At 36.1% G+C, this 21892-nt stretch overlaps 1 protein-coding gene across 1 annotated transcript in view; it reads right to left on the bottom strand.

Annotated features, from left to right (window-relative positions):
- The window catches only part of LOC106712217 (protein dachsous), a 234886-nt gene that overhangs the window by 17041 nt on the left and 195953 nt on the right, over positions 1-21892 (bottom strand). Inside the window, exons 3-4 of the mRNA XM_045678745.1 lie at positions 3054-3234; positions 1377-1844 (exon numbers count right to left, since the gene is read on the bottom strand). Of these exons, the coding sequence (XP_045534701.1) occupies positions 1377-1844; positions 3054-3234 (649 nt within the window). The remainder of the gene's footprint in view (positions 1-1376; positions 1845-3053; positions 3235-21892) is intronic.

The following is a 21892-nucleotide window of genomic DNA, read 5'->3' as shown; positions in this document are numbered from 1 at the left end:
TTGTAGTAGCAAAGGTACTATGTTAGCTGATTTATTAACATTTTGACTTTTTAACTTTTGTATTTAATAATTTATTAACCACTTACGTACTTCAGTGTGACATATTTTTGATCGGTATCGTTTAATTACCCCAAATCGAACGTGCATTTCGAATCGTTATAATAAATCTGTGTGATTCGTAAAACTGAATTTAAAGGTTATTTTAGGTGTTTCCGCGTTCTCGTTATTGCCAAATTCAGGCATTTACGTAGCTGTTTCTTCGTAACAATTAACAAGGTTCAATGTAGCGTCAGAATTGCTGGTTTTTATATCCGCCGAACATGCAAGTGAATTGTTTATTATTGTTTTGCTTACAGACTTAGTAACAACATGTATCTCTTAGTCCTGGATGCAATGTTTTTTTGTTAATTAAAAAAAGACCGCAGTAAGACAACATAAATTCGCGATTCCTACATCATACTCGATCATTGTAAGACACGTGCTTTGATTGTTAAATACAAAATACAAAGCGAAGTTATAAAAGAGGTGGAAGGGAAGTCATACAATGCACACATTCGTGATCCCGCCGGGACAATAGGCGATTACCTATTTGTGCATAGACATCCACACTGTTTGGTGCAAACGAGAAGCGATCGAGAAGTGTTATATTGAATGGCTTCTGTATAAAATTGTCATTTGTATTAACATTACCAAGTCACGACTATCGCATTAAGGAAGAACTTAAACTAAACTATAAAATGATCTTTTCATTTTACTTCTTTTATCTTAATAATGGCGTTAAAATTTACTTCTTATTTGATTGGTGATAAAAGAACACTAATCTGCCAGTATGTTTCTGAATTTTTATTTATTTCTTTTAACTATTTATTTAGTTGGATTTGCTTGTTAAGGTTTCTTAAAACTTTCTTAAATTGTTTTTTTTTAAAGCAGTTGACATTTCATTATATGATAATGCAGATATAATAAACGTATGATAATGAACGTTCATTTTAACGCTATAGCTTGTAACTTGATGCGTACTAGTGTGGCACGATTTCTATAAATTTGTTAAAGCGAAATAAAGCTATAACGTAATTCGATTCAGCGGTAGTTAGATGTATTCTAACATTAATATTTACTCTGTCTCTAAGTGACTTTCTTTGTATGTAATCTTAAACGTTTATTTGTTAGTTTGCTTACGGATCTTTCTATCTCTGGAATGCTATTGAATCAGTGCATTGAGTATAGTAAACAAACTTTTTTGACATCATTATTCGAGGCTACTTCAACGTATATTGTTTGTTCTTTAGTAACAGTTGGATACACAGAAGTTGTTAATTAAACTTTGTTAATACATTGATACTATAGTTAGTTAAATGTAAAAATTAAAATCTTACCTCCAGCAGTTGCTTTCAAGTTGCCAACAATAGTTCCACTTCTTACGTCTTCTCTGACTCGGAAATTGTATCGTGGCTTGTCAAATAATGCTGAGCCAACACCAGTGGGTATCACATTGACATGTACCGTAGCACCTTGAGGCGCTGTAAGCCCACCACCATCTGTCGCCGATATTTCTAAATCAAACTTCCCATTCGACTGTATCAAAGCAGGCTTCGTGACGAATATTTCCCCTGTACTTCTGTCTATTCTAAACACATCATTATCATTTCCGTTGATAATTCTATAAGTAATGGTTCCAAATCTCCCTGAATCAGCGTCTGTGGCTGTGACAGCTACGATCGGCTCATTTGACGATATCCTGCCTTCTTTTAAAGATACATTGTAATCTTTAACAGTGAATGCGGGAACGTTGTCGTTTATATCGAGAAGTTGGATCTTCACCATAGCGGTCGTGGACAGGCCCCCTGCGAATATATAAATAATTGGTCTTTTGATTGTTTGTGTATTGTTGTAATGTTATGTTTAATTGACAGCCGCTTGATTTATGCTGATGTCAACGCGTTTTCTCCGTGTACGAGTTTTGTGATACTGACTTGAACCACGAGCTGGTCCTTGGCAATAATTTAATTGATGCATATTCTTTAAATGCGATTCCGAGCAAACCAGTTTCCACTGCGTTTCGACTTTACATTGCATCATGACAGAAACAAGGAAACGGAATGGATTTAACTGATTAACGAGAATCCTTAGCACGGGGACAAGAAAACACAAATTCTTAAAATTTATTGCTATCGAGGCACCCTTGAAATAAGATATTATGTTTTACTTTATCTAGATTCATCTTAGTCGTTTTAAATAAAGCTATATATCGTCTAAGAAACTTATTTTTACCACTCTGAACTAAAATTATACGACTGTGAATTAATAATGTCTTTTAATTTACACAAAAATGTTGGATCTTGGCAGGCTAAAGTGTAACCAATTTTGTTAAATAAAGACGCTTGTTTACCTATTGAGTGAAATTACTACCGAAATTTCCTTTCCCAAGCGAAGGTTTGCCGACGCTTCAGATTGGGGGGAAATAAAAAGCCGAGGTATGTAATAGTTGGACGGTTCGCGCCCCATAAATCAGCTGGTAGTAGAGACAACAGCCGACGGACGCTTTCGGAATTTATTCGCGACTTGCTGCGTCGTCGGCGCTTTATTTTTGAAACTCTGCATATGGATTTATAGTTTGCAAAACTTCCACCTGTCGGTATTATTTTACCATTTCTTCTTTTATAGACTTTTAAAAAGAAATGTTTATCATTTTAACATTTATCCTTTTGCTGTAAGATGATATACGCTTGTATTCGCGGTTATGAATAACTGCAACTTTTAATAAAAAAGTTACATAAAATCATTGTACTAATAATCTTCTTTTAAAACACACTTTTACAATTATATGACAATCAAAACACGATTTTTGAATCACATTTGTTTGCAAAATTCCTTTTTATTAACAGAATGACATCAAAATATACCAAGTAGCTTTATCCTACGTGAGTGAGTAATGCGTTACTTTGCGAGATAATGCGATCAATAAGGAATATTATATTTCCAGCATTGTATTTCTATTCATTACTTCTTACTTAAGACAATGCATTAGACAACTTACGCAGTAATTGACTTACCTCTATCAGTAGCAACAACTGGGAATTCGAAGTCGCTATTGAGTTCATGATCTAGTGGAGCGGCGACGCAAAGTTCGCCAGTATCTGGTCGCATGGTGAACTGAGCTCGCAGTAATGCTTGTTCTGGCAGAGTATAATTGACAATCGCGTTCACACCGCAGTCCGGATCGATTGCTGACATCTGTGGAACAGTAGACTGATGTAAGAACATGTCTAGTAAAAGAAACATACTAATATTATAACTACGAATGTTTAAATGGATGGATGTTTGAACGTATCTTCAGATTGGCTCAACTGATCTTGATGAAATTTGGCATATATATATCTATATATATATATATATATATATATATATATATATATATATATATATATAAAAGAAAGTTGTGTTAGTTACACCATTTATAACTCAAGAACGGCTGAATCTATATGACTGAAAATTGGTGGGTAGGTAGCTTAGAACCAGGAAACGGACATAGGATAATTTTTACCCCGTTTTCTATTTTTTTTATTCCGCGCGGACGGAGTCGCGGGTAAAAGCTAATATAGTATATAGTCTGGAAGAACACATAGGCTACTAATTACGTTTTTTTTTTATTCCGCACGCACGAAGTCGCGGGCGACAGCTAGTAAAACAATACAGGTAAGTGTTGGTTGTATATTCCTAACCAATGGGAATGTAATATTCGTATCAGTCATTTGTTTAATGTAAAAGCGTCTTCATTTTATGTACAAATTCATCGAACACTAATATGTAAAATATTACAAGGATAACAAAAAAAAACATTATTTCTTAAACACAATTCTTCAACAGGTGTAGTGTAAAATATAAAATAAGTTGATTACCTAATCAAAGTTAATTAAATCTAATGTTAAATCATTAACTAGCAGTTATACTTAACATAACTGGAATTTTTCTTAATCCCAACAAGGTATCAATTCCCTACCCACAAACTTTCTACAGATTGCTAAGCGCTTGATAAAGATCATGAATAATTAGAATTGCTTGGATCATAACGTAATAATCAAGTAGTTGTGGGGTCCTTATTATAAAGGGAGTTCTATACATTTTGTAGGGCTATGGAATTCTATTACTCTATAGTTCCTGATTGAATGCTTAACGGTAACCGAGCAGTATTGTTCAATGTTCAAGCGGCAAAAGGTTATTTGCTATAGTCAAGTTGTAATTTGTCTGTTATGAAGATAATTGATAATGTAATTTATTTCGAATGTTCTAGACCTCTCGTGATACCTTAAATACTTATGACTGTATAAAAAGTTGCAGATATTGTCGATCAATCGAAATCGGAATATCAGAATATTGGTTCTGATTTATAGCTACAATTAAAATAATTGTAATCCAGAAGTGAACTTTTAAATACCGGTAAAAGGAACGTAACACCAGGATCTTGATATATATATATATATATATATATATATATATATATATATATATATATATATATATATAAGTCGTGTTAGTTACACTATTTATAACTCAAGATCGGTCGAACTGATTTAGCTGAAAATTGATGGGGAGGTAGCTTAAAACTAGGAGACGGACATAGGAACTTTTTTATCTTGTGTGCATTTTTTTTTATTCCGCGCGGACGAAGTCGCAAGTAAAAGCTAGTCTTCAATAATTGTTTGATTGTTAAGTTAACAAAGTTGAAAAAACATAGGTATAATTAAAATTTGAATTAAGAATTTGCTATCAGAGGTCTCAAGGCGATTTATTGTGGAGTGATCATTATTAGCGATCTGGTTTAAAAAAATAAACGAACGATCACGTCGTAGGTGTTAAGTGGTCGAAAAAACGAAGATAAATACAACACTGTTGATAATTAGCAAGCAATCATCTTTTTCTCTTTATCAAGCCAATACTACGTACAGATCGCACAACGAATAGCATTTTCTACTTCGACCAATACATACGATATTAGCCTTTAACTTTCTAATCATAACGATTAAAATTGTATGCATTTTATTGACAATCTTTGTAACCGAAGCCGGGGTTTGTACATGACAACGCATGCTGATTAATTGCTCCGGCGTCCAGTGTAAAGATAAATTGTCGTTCTTGCGAAATCAAAGTTATCTCACGGGACATTCCGCTTTATGTGTTTTGTTATAAGAATTATAATTCCATGGCATCGATTGGTAAGGTAAAGTATTGGCCATTTACACGTAAATTCTGCTGTTGTCTTTATTCGTTTATACATATTGCTTTCATCTCATATGAAGCGATTATCATTGTTTCCTCGTTAATGTCAACGTAAGAATTTCATGAGATATACAAGCTGTTCTAGCGCTAGTGTTTAGATAGAGATAGTGTTGAAACTTTACTTTACTTTTTTTGAATTCCATTTGCCTTTTTGTATTTTATAACAATAAGAAATTTAAAGAATTAAGACGTTATTATTTGCATTCAAGAATGTTTTATTCAAAAACACCGAACATAACTGAGAGAATTTAGAAAGAATTGTTATTTTATGAGAATTCACTTTGGTCCCCCAATTACCTTATAAAGTAATGGCCAATTTGTTTCAATTAGTAAAAATAGAGCTATTATATCTGTAAAATAGTTATCTTTACTCTCACATTTTATTTTAAATATAATTACCTTTTTTATTTAGATAATAATTAGATAAAACTAAGTTATAATATTCAAATTAGTTTAAGCAATAGAAATACGTGTTAAAAATTATTCTAGCTGTAGGTTTCCACTGCGATGACACTTGTATCGTTGTCTCTGTTTTGTCAAGGAAAAAGAAAGAGATGAAAATAATGAGTGAAAATAAGTGTCACTGTAGTATACACAGTTAATACGAATAAGCTTTAATACAGAGGGTCTAGCACGAATATTCGTGAGAAAATTTTCGTAACGTAATCGACAAAATTTGTATTAAAAATTGTGCAATGTAAATACCGCACGTAAAGTATACATCAATAAATCTCATACAAATTTTGACATATATTCTCGATATTGTTATGAAGGTTCGAATTACAAATATTCGTGCTAGACTCTCTGTTCTAAATTCAAAAAACAATTTCCCGCGGTTATTATTCCTATATATAAAATACAAAAGACATTCGAATTGTTATTATTTTAAATGGCTTGTCTATACGAGTGTAGCCGGCCAGTACAATCAGCTTACAAATTGACAGTTAAACTGAACAATAAAAACAAAACGCGAACACATCCGATGAAACAAAACGAATTGGTTTTTGTTTCGTTCGTTTTGAAATGCACAAGTAGTTTGCATATAATAATGCGGAGAGGAACAATAAATCTTGTTCACGTGGTGGAAAAATGAGCAACAAACAAAATAGTACTATCTATTAGTAACAAAAAATATACTAATGTTTATATCCATGTGTGTAAAAATATTTATTTAACATATTCAGATTGTTTAAAAATGTTAACGTAGTCGTCAGTAACAGAGGTATTAAATAATCTATTTTCGCAGTTTAGAAACTATATCTCTAATTTCCGCTGTTATATTTTATTTTCATACAAAGAAAATAATGCTTTATTAGATGTTTAATTTTAAAATATTCTTTACTATAAATAAAATGTTTTTTTACATAATTAGTTATACATTTAAGTCTCCTTCATATTACGAAGAACTTAGATTATTAAATGTTAGTAAATAGCTTATATAGGTATTTCAGCTCTGTGCCTTCGGCTTGACCTATCGGAGATTACCTACCTTTCCTAACAGTACACACAGGCTTACTACTTACGTTCCGATGTCTCTGAATGTGTGAGTAATGCGAGTCGCAGCGCGATGACGCGGTGCAGGGAGCGGGAGCGGTGGCGGCAGGCGCGCGAGCAGGGCTCGTCCGCGCTCTTGTCAGTACGCTACTTTTCACTTAGCAATACGCACGCGCTACTAGTTACGAGATTTAACGTTGTTGTAACGTTCGCGAATAGATTCAGTGTTATCAAAGGTTTGTATTTTGTCTCTATTAAATTTTTGTGTGATGTTTTTAGATGCGATTATTTTAGATATTATGTTTATATAACATGCTATTTAGCAGTTCAGTTCGATGCTGAACTGTGGCTCTTATTTGTCGGACATCCCATCCACAAATAAATAATCCTGATAGTCAGCCATTTAGCTACTATCGTACGGATCAGATGCTGACCGTCTGCTGAGACTAAGATCGCAGCCGATAGTGTTCTGTAGATGTACGGTTCACTTATCGAGCGGCGCGGCTCGAACTTTGGGCGGCGCGGCTCAAACCTTGGGCGGCGCGGCTCAAACTCTGAGCGGCGCGGCCAAAAACTTAGGGCGGCGCGACTCAAATTTTGGGCGGCGCGGCTCGATTTGAGCGGCGCGGCTCGACTTGAGCGGCGCGGCTCGACTTGAGCGACGCGGCTCGACTTGAGCGGCGCGGCTCAGATTTTGAGCGGCGTAGCTCTTTCTTTTAGCTGTGCATATCCATATTTTTCAAATGAGCTAAAAGTAATTTATTGCTTCAGATGGCACAAGGAAAAAGTTTTATCACACTCGGCTGTCTCTTGGACGAGCACGGAGAAAGTGATCAAGATGACGAAGTCTTGGAACGAATAAAGAACCTGGCTCAGGAGCATCTACCGGACGGATGGATCGACTGGGAAGTTCTGAGAAGTACAAAAGAAGAAATATTCGGAGACAAACTCGAAGCGAGTGTCCTTAACAAGCTTGTTTTTGCCCTACCTACAGTAGGCATAGCGAGGGCCTTCAATCCGGAGGCTGACCATCTCTCTGAGAAAGGATATAGAGAGATGAGGTGTAAACTACTAGATTGGGCTTTTGCTAGAGCCTTAATACTGGGTCCTCCAGCAATTGCAAACCGAATAAGGGGCTCCGCTGCCCGTACAGAATTGTTTAAGCAGGCAGTGGAGTCGATTCAACCTCTTATTTACACTCGGGCTGAGGCTGATAAAATTCTCTCTGGGGACCGGTCGGAGTCCGAAGTAACCCGTCGTAGACGAAGGAGTTCCTCCGTTGCGACAACAGAGTCGAAAAAAAGGAGAATATCACCCTCCTCCGCTGATATTAAAATCGAGGCATTGGAAAGAAAGATGGATGGAATGTTTTCCCTTCTATTTCAAAAACTTGAGGGACATTCTCCTCAAGATGATACGGATTCCGATAAGGAGAATGTACTCGACGCTTCAGATTGTAGCTCAGTGTCTTCGGACTCGGGTGCAGATTCTAGATGGAGTGCACCTACTTTGCATCCCTTTCTTGAAGACAACGTAAAGGAATTAGAATTTGCGCCCAGCGTGAAAGAGGCAGATCCCCTAATACCGGAACCACTTCCGGATATAAAAAAGATGGGAATAGAATGCCAGAGATTGAATAAAAGCGGATGGAACAGAATCCGCTATAAAGAGGTGGAAAAACGCCTACATGCCTCTCCAGTTTTCAGTTCACTTAAACTAAATATGGAGCTTGGGAGTATTCCTAGTAAACCATCCCCTTGGCTGGGTAAGCAGGAAGGAGTATTGGGAACAATCTCGCATGGGTTACTCCTGCAAAGAAAAGCTCTTGCAGAGAATTTAAATTCTATAATCAAAAAACATCCAGATGCCGCTGAGGATCTACAATCATTGTTATCCCAGGAATCTTCATTTAAAACGATTTCCGATGATGTTTTGCAATACGTCTGTGCCCATCGAGCAGAATTAATAGAAATTAGGAGGAAGAGCTTTAAAGGTAAAAATGAAGTCGTCAATAGTGCATTACACAGTATTAATCCATCGGTAACACATCTGTTCGACGAGAAACAACTTACCAGTCTTATAAAAGATAATGGCGGCCCAGCTCAAGTTTTTTCAAACTCTCCAAAATTTGTAAGAAGGGTTAAGATTAAAACCTTTCACAAACCCTCGTTGTCTTCCTCTTCAAAGGGGAAGCAGGCGACTTGGCGTTCACGAGGCTCATCGTCGGGACGACCCTCCACCAGCCGCTCATCAGGAGATCAGCCTGCATTTAGGCAACGGAATACTTTTCGAAAGGATAAAAAGCCACCAAAGGAACGAAAATATTGACAATTTCCGTGGGGGACAGTTAAAAGACTTCCTACCACTTTGGCAGAAGTTAGGAGCCCCCCATATAGTACAAAAGATTATTACAGGTTATTCAATACCGTTCGTAAAGAAACCACCATCAATTCCCTTTCGAGAAAACTTATTAAGATTCAAGACAAGAAATTCGCTAGCTATGACACAAGAATTAAACAATCTTCTTGCATCAGGAGTTGTAGAACGAGTGAACAGTGCAAGGGGGTTTTTGTCTCGGCTGTTCCTTATTCCAAAGACAAATGGAAATCTGAGACAGATTTTCGATCTTCGTCGACTAAATTCTTATCTCAACCCCCCGAAGTTCCGCTTAATAAATCAAAGTCAAGTTCCCAATTTCCTTCAAAAAGACGATTATTTAGGCAAGCTGGATATCAGTCAAGCATATTTCCATATACCAATAAAACAGAGTCATCGCAGATTTCTCTCTTTCGTTTACAAGGAAAAGCTGTATCAGATGACAGCTCTACCTTTCGGACTTTCCAGCGCGCCACTGGCCTTTGCCCGCGTCAGCAAGTGGATTGCAACCTATTTACGAGAAAAAGGACACAGAGTCCTAGTCTACTTGGACGACTTCCTATTTGCTCATCAGGATCCAAAAGAACTAGAGAGACAATTACTTTTCGCAGTAGACCTCCTACAAAGTCTAGGTTGGTGTATAAACCTAAAGAAATCAGTATTAAAGGCAACTCAGTCTATAGAATTCCTAGGGATTATTTGGAATACTGCCGAAAATCAAAAAAGTCTTCCAGCTACGAAAATAGACCGAATAACAAAGGACTTAGCGGAAGTCCTAAAAACCGGCATGTGGTCTTGGCAATCGGGAACAGCCCTAATAGGCAGGATAGGTTTTGCCTCCCTAGTAACGCCGCTAGGTCGAATGCACTCCAGAAATTTACAGCGAAACAGTCGAAAACTCTCTCAAGACCAACCCAAACGAAAAGTCGTAGTCTCTACCCAAGCCTTACAGGATTGCCACTGGTGGATTCAGAATGTCAAAACACCAGGTTTTATTTTTCTTCCGGAACCAGGAATATTTGTGACCACAGATGCTTCCAACAAGGGTTGGGGTATCCAGATCAACGATCACCATCTTTCAGGACAATGGACGGAGGAGCAAGTAGATTGGAACATAAACCGGAAGGAGCTTTATACCGTCCTCATAGCCATCAGCAAATTTCAAGATATTGTTCGAGGTCAGTCAATAATGGTGCAGTCCGACAACAAAACTGTAGTATCCTACTTGAGAAATCAAGGAGGGACAAGATCATTAGCACTGTTGCAATTGACGAAAGAGATTCTTCATCTGGCGACGAGTCTCGGAGTAACCATTCACAGTTTTTATCTACCAGGCCGTTACAATTCAATAGCAGATTGCTTGTCAAGGGCGAAAAGCCTACCCGACTGGCATCTAAGCAAGAGTATCAGGGATCGGATTTTCCGAAAATGGGGTGTCCCTCAAATAGATTTATTTGCAACAAACCGATCGAGAGTAGTTCCAAATTATGTGTCAATAGATGCAAGCGATCCTCAAGCACAGTTCATCAATGCCTTCAGTCATCCTTGGCATTATCGTCTAGCTTGGGTGTTTCCACCACCACCACTGATACCAAGGGTTTTACAACACCTCAACAAATCATCAGGGACATTTCTTGTGGTAGTTCCGCGTTGGGAAGCAGTCTTTTGGAGAGCCGATCTCAAATGCAGAGCTCGAGAGGCTCCGTTTCGAATATTCAACCTGAACCAGAACCTAATAGACCTGTCTACGAATCTGCCGCCTCCCAAGACGGAAAAATTAAATTTAGAGGTCTGGAAGATACTGGGTGGAGTGACTTAGTTAAAGACTTAGATCCTAATGATGTGCAACTAGTGCAGTCTGCTTGGCGAGACTCTACCTGGCGCACTTACCAGTCCAGCTGGAAGCAATGGGTCTTATGGTGCAGGCAAAAGAAAATAACACCCAACAGTCCTCAACCCCAGCAGGTAGCGACTTATTTAGGGTACCTGCTTAGGGTTAGGAAGCTAGCTCCGCCAACAATTTTGGTTCATAAATCAGTCATATTAACTTTAGCTGACCCAACGCGGGCTAAGCAGTTAGCCAGTAATCCTTTGGTTGCGGCTATGATCAAGGCAATTAGCATTAAACAATGCATATCTTCTTCTTCAAAGTCTCATATTTGGAACATCGAGGATTTGCTACGTTGGCTGAAATCCCACACTCCAGATGGAAATAGCATTTTTCAAGTGTCTCGACACTTAGCTTTTCTTCTCTTATTAGCTTCAGGGCGCCGCATTCACGATCTTACGTTATTATGTATCGATCATGATCATTGTAAGAGAACCGACTCATATGTAACCTTTTGGCCAAAATTTGGCTCCAAGACTGATAATGCTCATAATCGCCAATCAGGATGGCATTTGACTTCCTCAGAAGACCCGGATCTAGACCTAGTAAAATGGACAAATTGCCTGATTGACTTGTCCGCCAATAGAAGAAAAGCGCGCGATGGCCTAAATAGTTTATTTATTACAACTAGAGGGGAAGTTAAATGCGCATCGAGAGCTGTTATTGCAGGATGGCTAAAAGAACCATTTCAAGACTTAGGGATTCGTTTTGGGCCAGGTTCAATTAGGTCAGCAGTAGCTTCTAATAACTTCGCACATAACGTGCCGTTGGACGATATTCTTAAACGTGGAAACTGGAAAGGATCCGCAAACTTTTTTAAACACTATTGTAAGAAAGTAGAGAAACCAAAAACTATCAATGGGAATATCCTAAATGACTCGTTTGCAGTTGTTTAATTTTGTTACTCGGTTTTTAAAGAAGGCATTTCATATTAATGTTACCCATATTGTTACCAAATATCTAGTTAGTAAGAATTGATTTAGTACTAAGCAATATGTTAGACTGAAAATGACTGTGATTGATTTTCTTATGTTCCAATTTGGTTAAAAGATTTTCTTGCATACCTGCCATAAATGCTTAAGTTGATAATAAAGAATAATTTTGGATTAAATCCTTCTTGTTTTAATGCCGCAAAATACTCTATTTGGTATGTACATACCTACTAGTTATATTCACAGTACGCTTAGTGGCGCCGGCAGATTAGAAACACGTCTCCGATAGGTCAAGCCGAAGGCACAGAGCTGAAATAGAACCGTTTTCCACCCCGTAGGGAAGAAAACGATTATTTCAGGTCTTGCCGAGGCTTGACCTAAGCAAGTCCTTGCCGGCTATCGGAGGTACGTACTGACAAGAGCGCGGACGAGCCCTGCTCGCGCGCCTGCCGCCACCGCTCCCGCTCCCTGCACCGCGTCATCGCGCTGCGACTCGCATTACTCACACATTCAGAGACATCGGAACGTAAGTAGTAAGCCTGTGTGTACTGTTAGGAAAGGTAGGTAATCTCCGATAGGTCAAGCCTCGGCAAGACCTGAAATAATCGTTTTCTTCCCTACGGGGTGGAAAACGGTTCTATTTTTATTTCTTAAATTCTTTACAACCCTACACAAACATCGCTAAATAACGAAATAGATATTCTATGCATACCAGCATTTCAAAATATGACGGCAAAGATATAAAAGGCGGCGGCAGATACTAAAGTTGTTTATATTTAAATTTGCAAGTTGACGCTGACTGTATCGACTACTTCAGTAAAAAAGATAAGAGCAACCGTAAAGAGATTTATTGCATTCTTTCTGCAACACATCGAGTATTTAAAAATCTTTATACGAAATGTAACGATGACGCGTCTCAATTAGGTATTTTATCGAAGCTGACAATTTTTCTGTATTTAAAAATCATATTGAAAGATTAAAATTAAATTTGATTTTGTCATCGAGAAATTCAGAATTGTGATCTTACGAATGATGTTTTATCAATCACTAGTATATTTTTTCTGTCTACATTTAATTCTTGTTTCTGTTAGGATTATAAAGTTTTACTTTATCTTAAGTTGTATCTCAGATAAAAGTAGACGCAATAATATAAAACAAAATTAAAAATGTCAGAGAGTATTCACTAGTTCAAAATCCAAGAAATTTAAATTCAAGAGCTGCATTCAAGTCTCGTATCACCTAAATAAAACAGATGCCTTGTTTACTCGACGCAAAAAACATATAAAAAAATATTTGTAACAAAAATAATAAGGATTCCCACTCAGTTCTGTTTACTTCGGCCGTAGTAAAGGGACATTGTAATTCATAGTGATTGGCACACAATAATGGAATCAAACGTAAGCCATTTAAAAATTGTCCGCGTTAAAAAGAAAAAGATATGGGCGACAGTAGTCGAAGGAGCAAATAAAATTGTTGGAGGACAATACCAGGGTTGGCCTCGGAAAGATTTGTAGCCATTAGTTGTATTCTAAATAGGCTATGTAATTATAAATCTTATCCTATTATTGTACAGTTTGAATTTCTAAAGGTATTACTGTGTTAGTAATAAAATAGAAATTGTAAAATTTATTCTTTTATAAAAAAAAAAACTTATGTGGTGATAAAAGCATTGACATGAATCAAAATCATTTTTAACAAAGTGAGACAAATGTACAATCTGTTTTTTTATCATAAGGTGGCAAGGTGTACTCGTACAAGCAACCGCCTGGTTCGCTGAAATATGCCCATCCAATTCCCATCCTTTCCTTTATAAAAAAAGCATGGGAAGGGGAAGAGGACTAAAATTAGGGTTCCGGCACCACACTCATCAGACGAAACATGGAATTGCTTCCACTTGACGCCTGTCTTCTGTGTGGTCATGGTATTCATCTTGGTCGTTATTTAGATGTTGTTGCTGGCGTCTATCTCTGTTAAAATGTTTTTAAAGTAATTAAGCGTATTTAGATTTTATTGAAATACTAGCCGTCACCCGCGACTCCGCTCGCGCAAAAAAAGTAATAAGTAGCCTATGTGTTCTTCCAGGCTATGTTCTACGTCTGTGCCGAATTTCATCAAGATCCGTTGAAGCTTCCCGGAGATATCTTCAAACAAACATCCATCCATCCATCTAAAAATTCGCTATTATAATAAAGATTTAAAACAAACAGTATGTACGAGTAGTACACATTAAATTGTATAACTTCATTTCTCAGTCTCGCAAGAAAATTTTCGGCGTCAGAGATCTGATGTACTGGTACGATATTAAAAACAAATTAAATATATGAATATTCGAATAGTCTTCAATACTAAAGCATTTAAAGTACCTTTATATCAGATTGTTCATTTATCGCTTTCATACGGGAAATGTTGGGAACTATATCTGAATAAACAACACACCGGTGCTGTGGTTTCTTAATTGTCCTTACAAGCCAGCTTCTCGCTGACCTTTGCAAACCCTTCGTTTTGTTCATTAAACACTTCATTGTATTTTAAACGATACAAAATTGTATATTTTTCATCTTACAATTTAAATTAAGTCCTTTATTTGCATAAGAATTTCATTGTTACCGGAATGAAGACTATGCCCATTTAATGTCGGGAGGAATAAATTTTTAAGGACAGTAATGGTTAAATTGCTCTTACATTACTGAGCTTGTTTTAGTTTTTATTTTCGGACCTTAAAAAGTACACTATATTCTATCGTATAAAACCTAGATTTCGTAATAAATTTTTTAAGAGATGCAAGGTCGGCAACGAAACTGTAGTTCCTCTTTGTTCCTGTTGCTAGTTTCCCTCTTTCCCTTTCATTATTAGCCAGGGCTCACCCACTGCTGGACATAGGACTCTACCTTCGATTACTACAATGTCCAGTTCCGTACCGCCCGCATCCAGTGCACGCCCGCAACCTTGACCAGGTCATCAGTTTATGTTGCGGGAGGTCTACCTACGCTGCGTCGATATATCCGTGGCCACCATTCAAGGACTTTTGTTATAATAAAATAGATTTTCTGTGATAACAATTTCTAGACGCTTCTACTTCTTGCTTACGTTAGGGAAATGCTTTTATTTTAGTTTCCTTCTCTATCAGTAATAATAAGCATTCTTAAATTCTTGCATCATTGCACAAACATGAACAAAAGTTAACTTTTGTTGGAAGCTCGAAGGGTGTACAATAAATTTGACAAGTACATACGATTACGGAATATGTACGCGCTCTGCATACCCATACAAATTTCTCGGGTAAGTGATGTGCCGACAGATGTCAGCAGTGTCGCGGTGTGAACGCATTTGCGGAAGGGACATCCGACACCTTCTGGTGTAGTGTGTACTCAACCTGTGTAGTGTGCGTGTCACCGTCGAATTTTAGACATTATTGTTATTCACATAGACTTACATAATATTTTGAAATTAACTATTTTTATTACTTACATTAAACTTTAAGTGTGTATTAAATTTTTTTTATAAGAACTAAATTATTAGTAAAAAGAAAACACAATAAAAATGTAACAGATTAAAAAATTACAGTCAAAATGTGAAAAATTCCGTTCAACAGGTTGTATGATACCGATGGTGAGATAATACATTTTACACAGTTCACAATATGACGGTGACAAGTGACAACGTGCCTACCCTTGTGGTGTAGTGTGTACACATCCTGCGGTTGGGTTAATGTCGACGAAATAATGCCTGCGCGCGCTTTTACAATAATGAGGTTAGGGCTGATACAGTTTTTTTATGATTGTGGTGCAGGGGACTTCACTGTTGTCTATAATTTTTTTTCTTAATTTTCTAATAAAAGTATCAGGTAAAAATTTAGGAAAAGAGAATTTGATTTTTACGCTGATAGCAAAACATAACTGTCTATTACGAAAAATCTTCACAGTATTAAGTAATTAAAAAAAATCAATTAAAAAATCATGAGACATTTTGAATTTATTGATGTCAACGAATTTTTTAAAAGGCCGAAGAACGGACACCGGATAAATGGTTATACTTTAGTCTCTTACGAATAACATCGATTTTCCTTTGGCATGAGCTTAGAGAATCCATTCACCGATTCATCGTACACATTTAAAGTGATCGAATTTCTTTCAATTTATAAAGACGCATTGACGAGGAATCAGATCGACGTCGTCGTGCGATACTTCTCACTTGGTCAATATGAGATAGGATACGTCAAGCCGTATCAAGTACAAAGTAATCTGATATTGGTACTTGGTGTTATATATTTGATACTAATCTATTAGAAGCCATAGAATAACAAAAAGACTTTGAACAAAGCTTCTGTATCTTTGGAATTGATATTTGGGTATGCTTATGTTTATAAAATTTTCTGGAATTGGTATAGAAATTCTCACATCTCAATAAAATGAATTTCACACATGTCACCCTACATCTAAAGAACTTTATTATTCAATACAAATTCGTTAACTTATGATTGTGAACGTCTGACTACGGTCGCTTATGCACCCACCGCGGCTCAAGCACGGCGTCCACGAGTGGTCCCCTTGAAGTCAGTTATATGGGTAATTAGAATTACATGGTTCAATTATTCCATACGCAATTCGCCTGCCTCATTACAATAGCGTTTGTAGTTTGCGCCAGACAATCCGGTGGCTGCGGGGCGTTAGTTGTATTACCACGTAATGAATTTTAAAAAGTGTTGAAGCCCACACCCGGCCGCTAATTGATGCAAGCCGCTCATTATAATCTAAAATTATGACGGTGGCACAAGTTATAAGCGATTTGTAACAACACTATTTAATCTATATCTTATGTATATATTATAGAAGTAAATGATTGATCTGTAAATTTTAACTAATGATGTAATGGAACACGATATTTTGTGGAATGTAGACACTTGTGGAACCAAATTTTGGAAATTGTTCAAAGTAATGAAAATTTAAAATTGGTAAAAACTTTGCTATTACTTGCGTTAGTAGGCTTATTTTAAGTAATAAAAATATTTTTTATTACGTGAGTATAATATGCAAACAATAATACTTTAGTCCTTAATCATGCAAGAGAAGCTACGTCAAATTTGGCAGCAAATTAATTACCTTCGCTATCTCCCATGAATTAGACCAAACATTTATGGTTCCCATAACATGCAGTGTGGGAGCAGGACAAACGACGGGCGAGGTTATGAATGTGTGAGAGTTGGGTAACTATTAAATTGAAATTTAGTATGACCTTTGAGCCCGCCGCCTCTCCATCGAGATTCATAAAGATTTTAGAAAGAAAATTGGACGTTATGTTTGTGAGTGGCGCGCTTGGAGCCAGACTAATGGCAGTACGATAACTCCTGTAGTTTTGTATGTTGTAATATAATACGTACTATGTTATTTGTTAGTTCCTATATGAGATAATAAGCGAGCGGTCGCTTCAAACTAGAGAAAATTGAAAACTTAATGGACCCAAATCTTTTAGGTACAATCACTATCTTATCTTCACTATATTATCAAATACATATATTAGATGTTATCTAAACTATTAAACGGGTAGTTATCACATATTAAATATGTTTTAAAATTTAAATACGTTTAAATGTTTCAAACAAACAGTTTTTGTGTGTTCAGCCTTTTTTGACATCTCTAACTGAAACAGAAAGAGAACAGAAGAAAATTTGTACGTATTCTTATAAATTCGAATGTTTAGATGAATAGATGGTTGGATGGATGTTTGTTTGAAGGTATCTCCAGAACCAACGGATTTTGATGAAATTTATCACAGATGTAGAACATTGTCTGTAAGAACATAAGCTACTTAGTAAGTTTTTATTTAATGCCGCGCAGACTGATTCACGGTCGACAGTTAGTTCTACATAAAAAACATTCATAAGAAAAATTCCATTAATTTGCTAGAGATAATTAAAACTGGAAATTACATGAAATTGCTTTTAAATGTCGTATATTGAACTTTTGGAACAGGTATCTTATAATTACATTTGCAATTGGAGTAAATCTGTCCTTCGGTATTACGAAAATAATCATTGCACTACAATGAAGTGAATTCCAGTACTTCAAGTATGATTTTTTGGAACTTTCAATTTGATTTATTTATTTATTTTATAATACGTTTACTTTTGTTAATGTACTGGAGTACGGTTGTGTAAATCTATAGAATAAACTTTAGTTTTTAATTGACACTATAATTACGCTTCAATTATAGAACTAATAAATCTAGTTTTTGGTGTACCTATTTTTTTCGTTTAAGCAGATCTTATAAATTGGCTTAAAAGTTTATATTAGGTCCTTACATATGAAATTGGCGGTTTGTATGGGAGGAACAAAAAGTCGAATATTTTTTAATATAATATATTTAATTAATCAAAGTATGAACCATTATTTTCTATGCACTTTTGCCATCTCATAGGTAGTTCATTGATCCCTTTACTAAAAAAACCAGTCGGACGGGAATCAATAAAATCTTTGAAGGCGATTTGGACTGCCCCATCGGAGTTGAATTTTTTCCCTTGCAAGAAGTTATCCAAATTTCGAAAAAAATGGTAATCTGTTGGAGCAAGGTCCGGGGAGTACGGAGGATGTCTTAGACTTTCCAATTGAAGCTCTTCTAATTTAGTAGTCTGTTGCGCAGTGTGTGGTCTAGCGTTGTCGTGAAGCAGCAGTGGCGTGGAGCGATTGACCAGCCTAGGTTGTTTAGCCGCTAGCTTTTCCATCATGGTTTGCAATTGCTGACAATAGACATCAGCCTTAATAGTCTGGCCAGATTTGAGAAAACTGTAATTAACAATACCGGCACTAGTCCACCAAACGCTTACAAGTAACTTTTTTGGGGTTAATTTTCGCTTGGGGCAGGATTTGGCTGGCTGGCCAGGATCCAACCATTGCGCTGAGCGCTTCCGATTATCGTAAAGAACCCATTTTTCATCACAGGTAATGATTCGGTTTAAAATACCTTCATTATTGTGCCGGTTTAGTAATGTAACGCAACAGTCGACGCGCGTTTGCCGGTTCGCTTCAGTCAATTCGTGAGGTACCCACCTTTCAAGCTATTTAATCTTCCCAATTTGCTTCAAGTGAATTAAAACAGTTTTATCACTAACATCGCAGCCTGCAGCTAACTCGGACGTGGTTTGCGATGGATCCGCTTCCACAATAGCCTTTAACTCTTCATTATCAACTTGAGTCTCAGGCCGTCCACGGGGCTTGTTCTGCAGATCGAAACTTCCAGAACGAAAACGTTGGAACCAAAAACGAACTGTGTTTTCTTTTGCAACACGACCGCCATACACATCATTCACCCTTCGAGTCGTTTCCGCAGCACTAGTGCCACGGCGGAACTCGTACTCGTAAATAATGCGATATTTTAAGTTTTCCATTTTGTAAAATGAGTGACGCAAACAGAAAAAAACAGAAGAAAAAAAACAAATGAATGACGGTCATCGAATCACAAATACATGAGTCTATAGCTGTACAAATTTGAATTTGGAATTCCTTACCAAAGAGGAGAAATTCGTGATTAAAGTGGCCAGTACGAAAAACGCCAATTTCATATGTAAGGACCTAATATTAAATATAATACGAAAAGATGCAATCTTTTAAAGCGAATATTTGTTCACACTTATAACGAAGTTATTCCATATTGTGTTGAAAAAAAAACGCATTAAAAAAGTGATTACTAGCTGACTTTATTAGTCAGTAGTCATAACGCATAACTGGAATAAAACGGTGACATTTCTAGGACCTTTTTTTTATAACATAAGGTGGCTAAAGAGCACTCGGCCACCTCGATACTCCGAAATGGCGAAACCACCGCTGGCAATAGACATCCGCAATTTCAGATGTGTTGCCTACCTTTAATCGATGGAGGAGGAGACGTACTGAAATAGAATATTTCCTCTTCCAATGCGTCCCCTTCACCATCAATTCCCCTTCTAATCTTTTCCTTATAAGAAAAGGATGGAAAGGGAAAGGGTCCCCTTTCCCTTCCCTCCTTCCCTCAAAATTAGGTTTCCGACATGTACACTCATCAGTCTAAACGGGGAATGACTTCTACTTCACGCCTGTCTTCTGTGTGGTCGTGGTAATTCACCGAGCGAGCCGAAACATTCGTGCAACAGATGTTGTTGCTGGCGTCTACTACTGTATATAATGAATTCTTTATTCATCTCACAAAACTTAGAGATAGTACTTTATGAAATTAAACTCGGTTATTATCATATTTTAAAATTGGAACATAAATTGTTCCAATTTTCAAATGTACATTCCGTCTCATAAATTAATAATGGAACAATTTAAAACAGTGGGTGTTTTGTTTAAATATCAACGAATAAATATTGTAAAAGTTCAATGAGCCACGCTAATTATAAATTCCAAATTATTAAATAGATTATTAAAATCAATATGCTACATGTAAATCAGATGTCAAATGTGATTTATTCTCTATTCCTAAAAGGATTTTTATGTACATCAATGTTAATACTGGTTATTAATAATTATTTAAAAAAAGAATACTTAATATTAAAATGCCTCAACTATAACGAATTCATATGTATGAGCTTAGATGGAATTACTAGCTCTGTGAAATGTATTACAAATTATTCGTATTTATTATAATAGTATTAAAATTACGTAAATAGATATATTATTTATTTAAAAACTATAAAGATGAATTGAGAATCACCTTCTTTTTTTTTTAAGTCCAAGAAAATAAATTAATCGAAGGAAATTTCAAGATTCAAAATAAAACAAATCTAAAACACAAAAGAACTAGTATTCATAAAACGCATCCACAGAACAAGATTTCACTAAAACAAAAGAACACGAAATGCCAATCAACTATCGAAAAGAAGGAATCAATCCACTTTAAGAATAGTCAATACGAGAGTCTTCACGTCCTATCTTTACAAATGTATTCCAGACTTTTATTTTGCAGCGCTTAATAATATGATAATAGATGCTAGATCCAGAACGAACACATGCCAATTTAGTATTGAATGTGTCGAAGCGTTAAGCACGAAAGCGTTAAAAGATATGCAATGCATTTGTATTATTCATACAAATGTCCTCTATTTTGTTATTTGAATTGAAGAATTTAGCAAGATGAATATAGGAAAATAATAAATTGATCCATTGCGGTCATTCTTATCAAACTCTTTTTATAATAAACTAACTATCGTCCGCAATTCCGTCCGCGCGGCATTAAAAAAAACTTAATAGTTCAGAATATGTTCTATGTCTATGCCAAATTTCTTCAAGATCCATTGAGCCGTTCCGGAGATACCTTCATACACACATCCATCTAAACATTCGCTTTTATATTATTAGTAAGATTGTCTTTTGTTTTCAAGTATATATAAATACAAAAAAGAAACAAGAATTGAAATCTATCAACATAACGAAAGCATAAAAAGCGAATTAATGTTAATGCCGCATTATTTAACAGGTTTCTAACTTAACTGTGAACTGGGATTAAAAATACCGACAGATCGACGGCCGAATTTCGTCACAAATGTCAATGATTAGCGACACCCACGTATCCGTCACTGACTTGTTCGACAGTTTCAAATTGCGCCCACAAAAAGTAGATTAAAAATATTATATCATATTAAGCATTATCGACTTGACTTGACATTTAATGGATGTTAAATAAAGAATGTTCTATTTTTTACAATTGAATTAAAACTTTTTAGCATTTGAAAAATTATTTTTTACATTAATTAAAATCGTTAAAAATAATAATAACAATAAACTCCTATCTAATGAATGTTGAATTAATAAATTGATAATTTTATTTTTGAATTACGAATATGACGTTGAATATGTTTCTTGCTTCTTGTTTACTTTTAACATTTCGATCTTCCCCTCACATTAAATTTTCAAGTCTCAATATTCCTCAGTCGTACTACACGTTGAAGAGTAAT

Source organism: Papilio machaon, chromosome 7 (assembly GCF_912999745.1).
Source record: "Papilio machaon chromosome 7, ilPapMach1.1, whole genome shotgun sequence".
Classification (NCBI taxonomy): Eukaryota; Metazoa; Arthropoda; class Insecta; order Lepidoptera; family Papilionidae; genus Papilio; species Papilio machaon.
The sequence above is the reverse complement of the archived record's forward strand: the minus strand, read 5'-3'. Positions and strand labels throughout refer to the sequence as shown.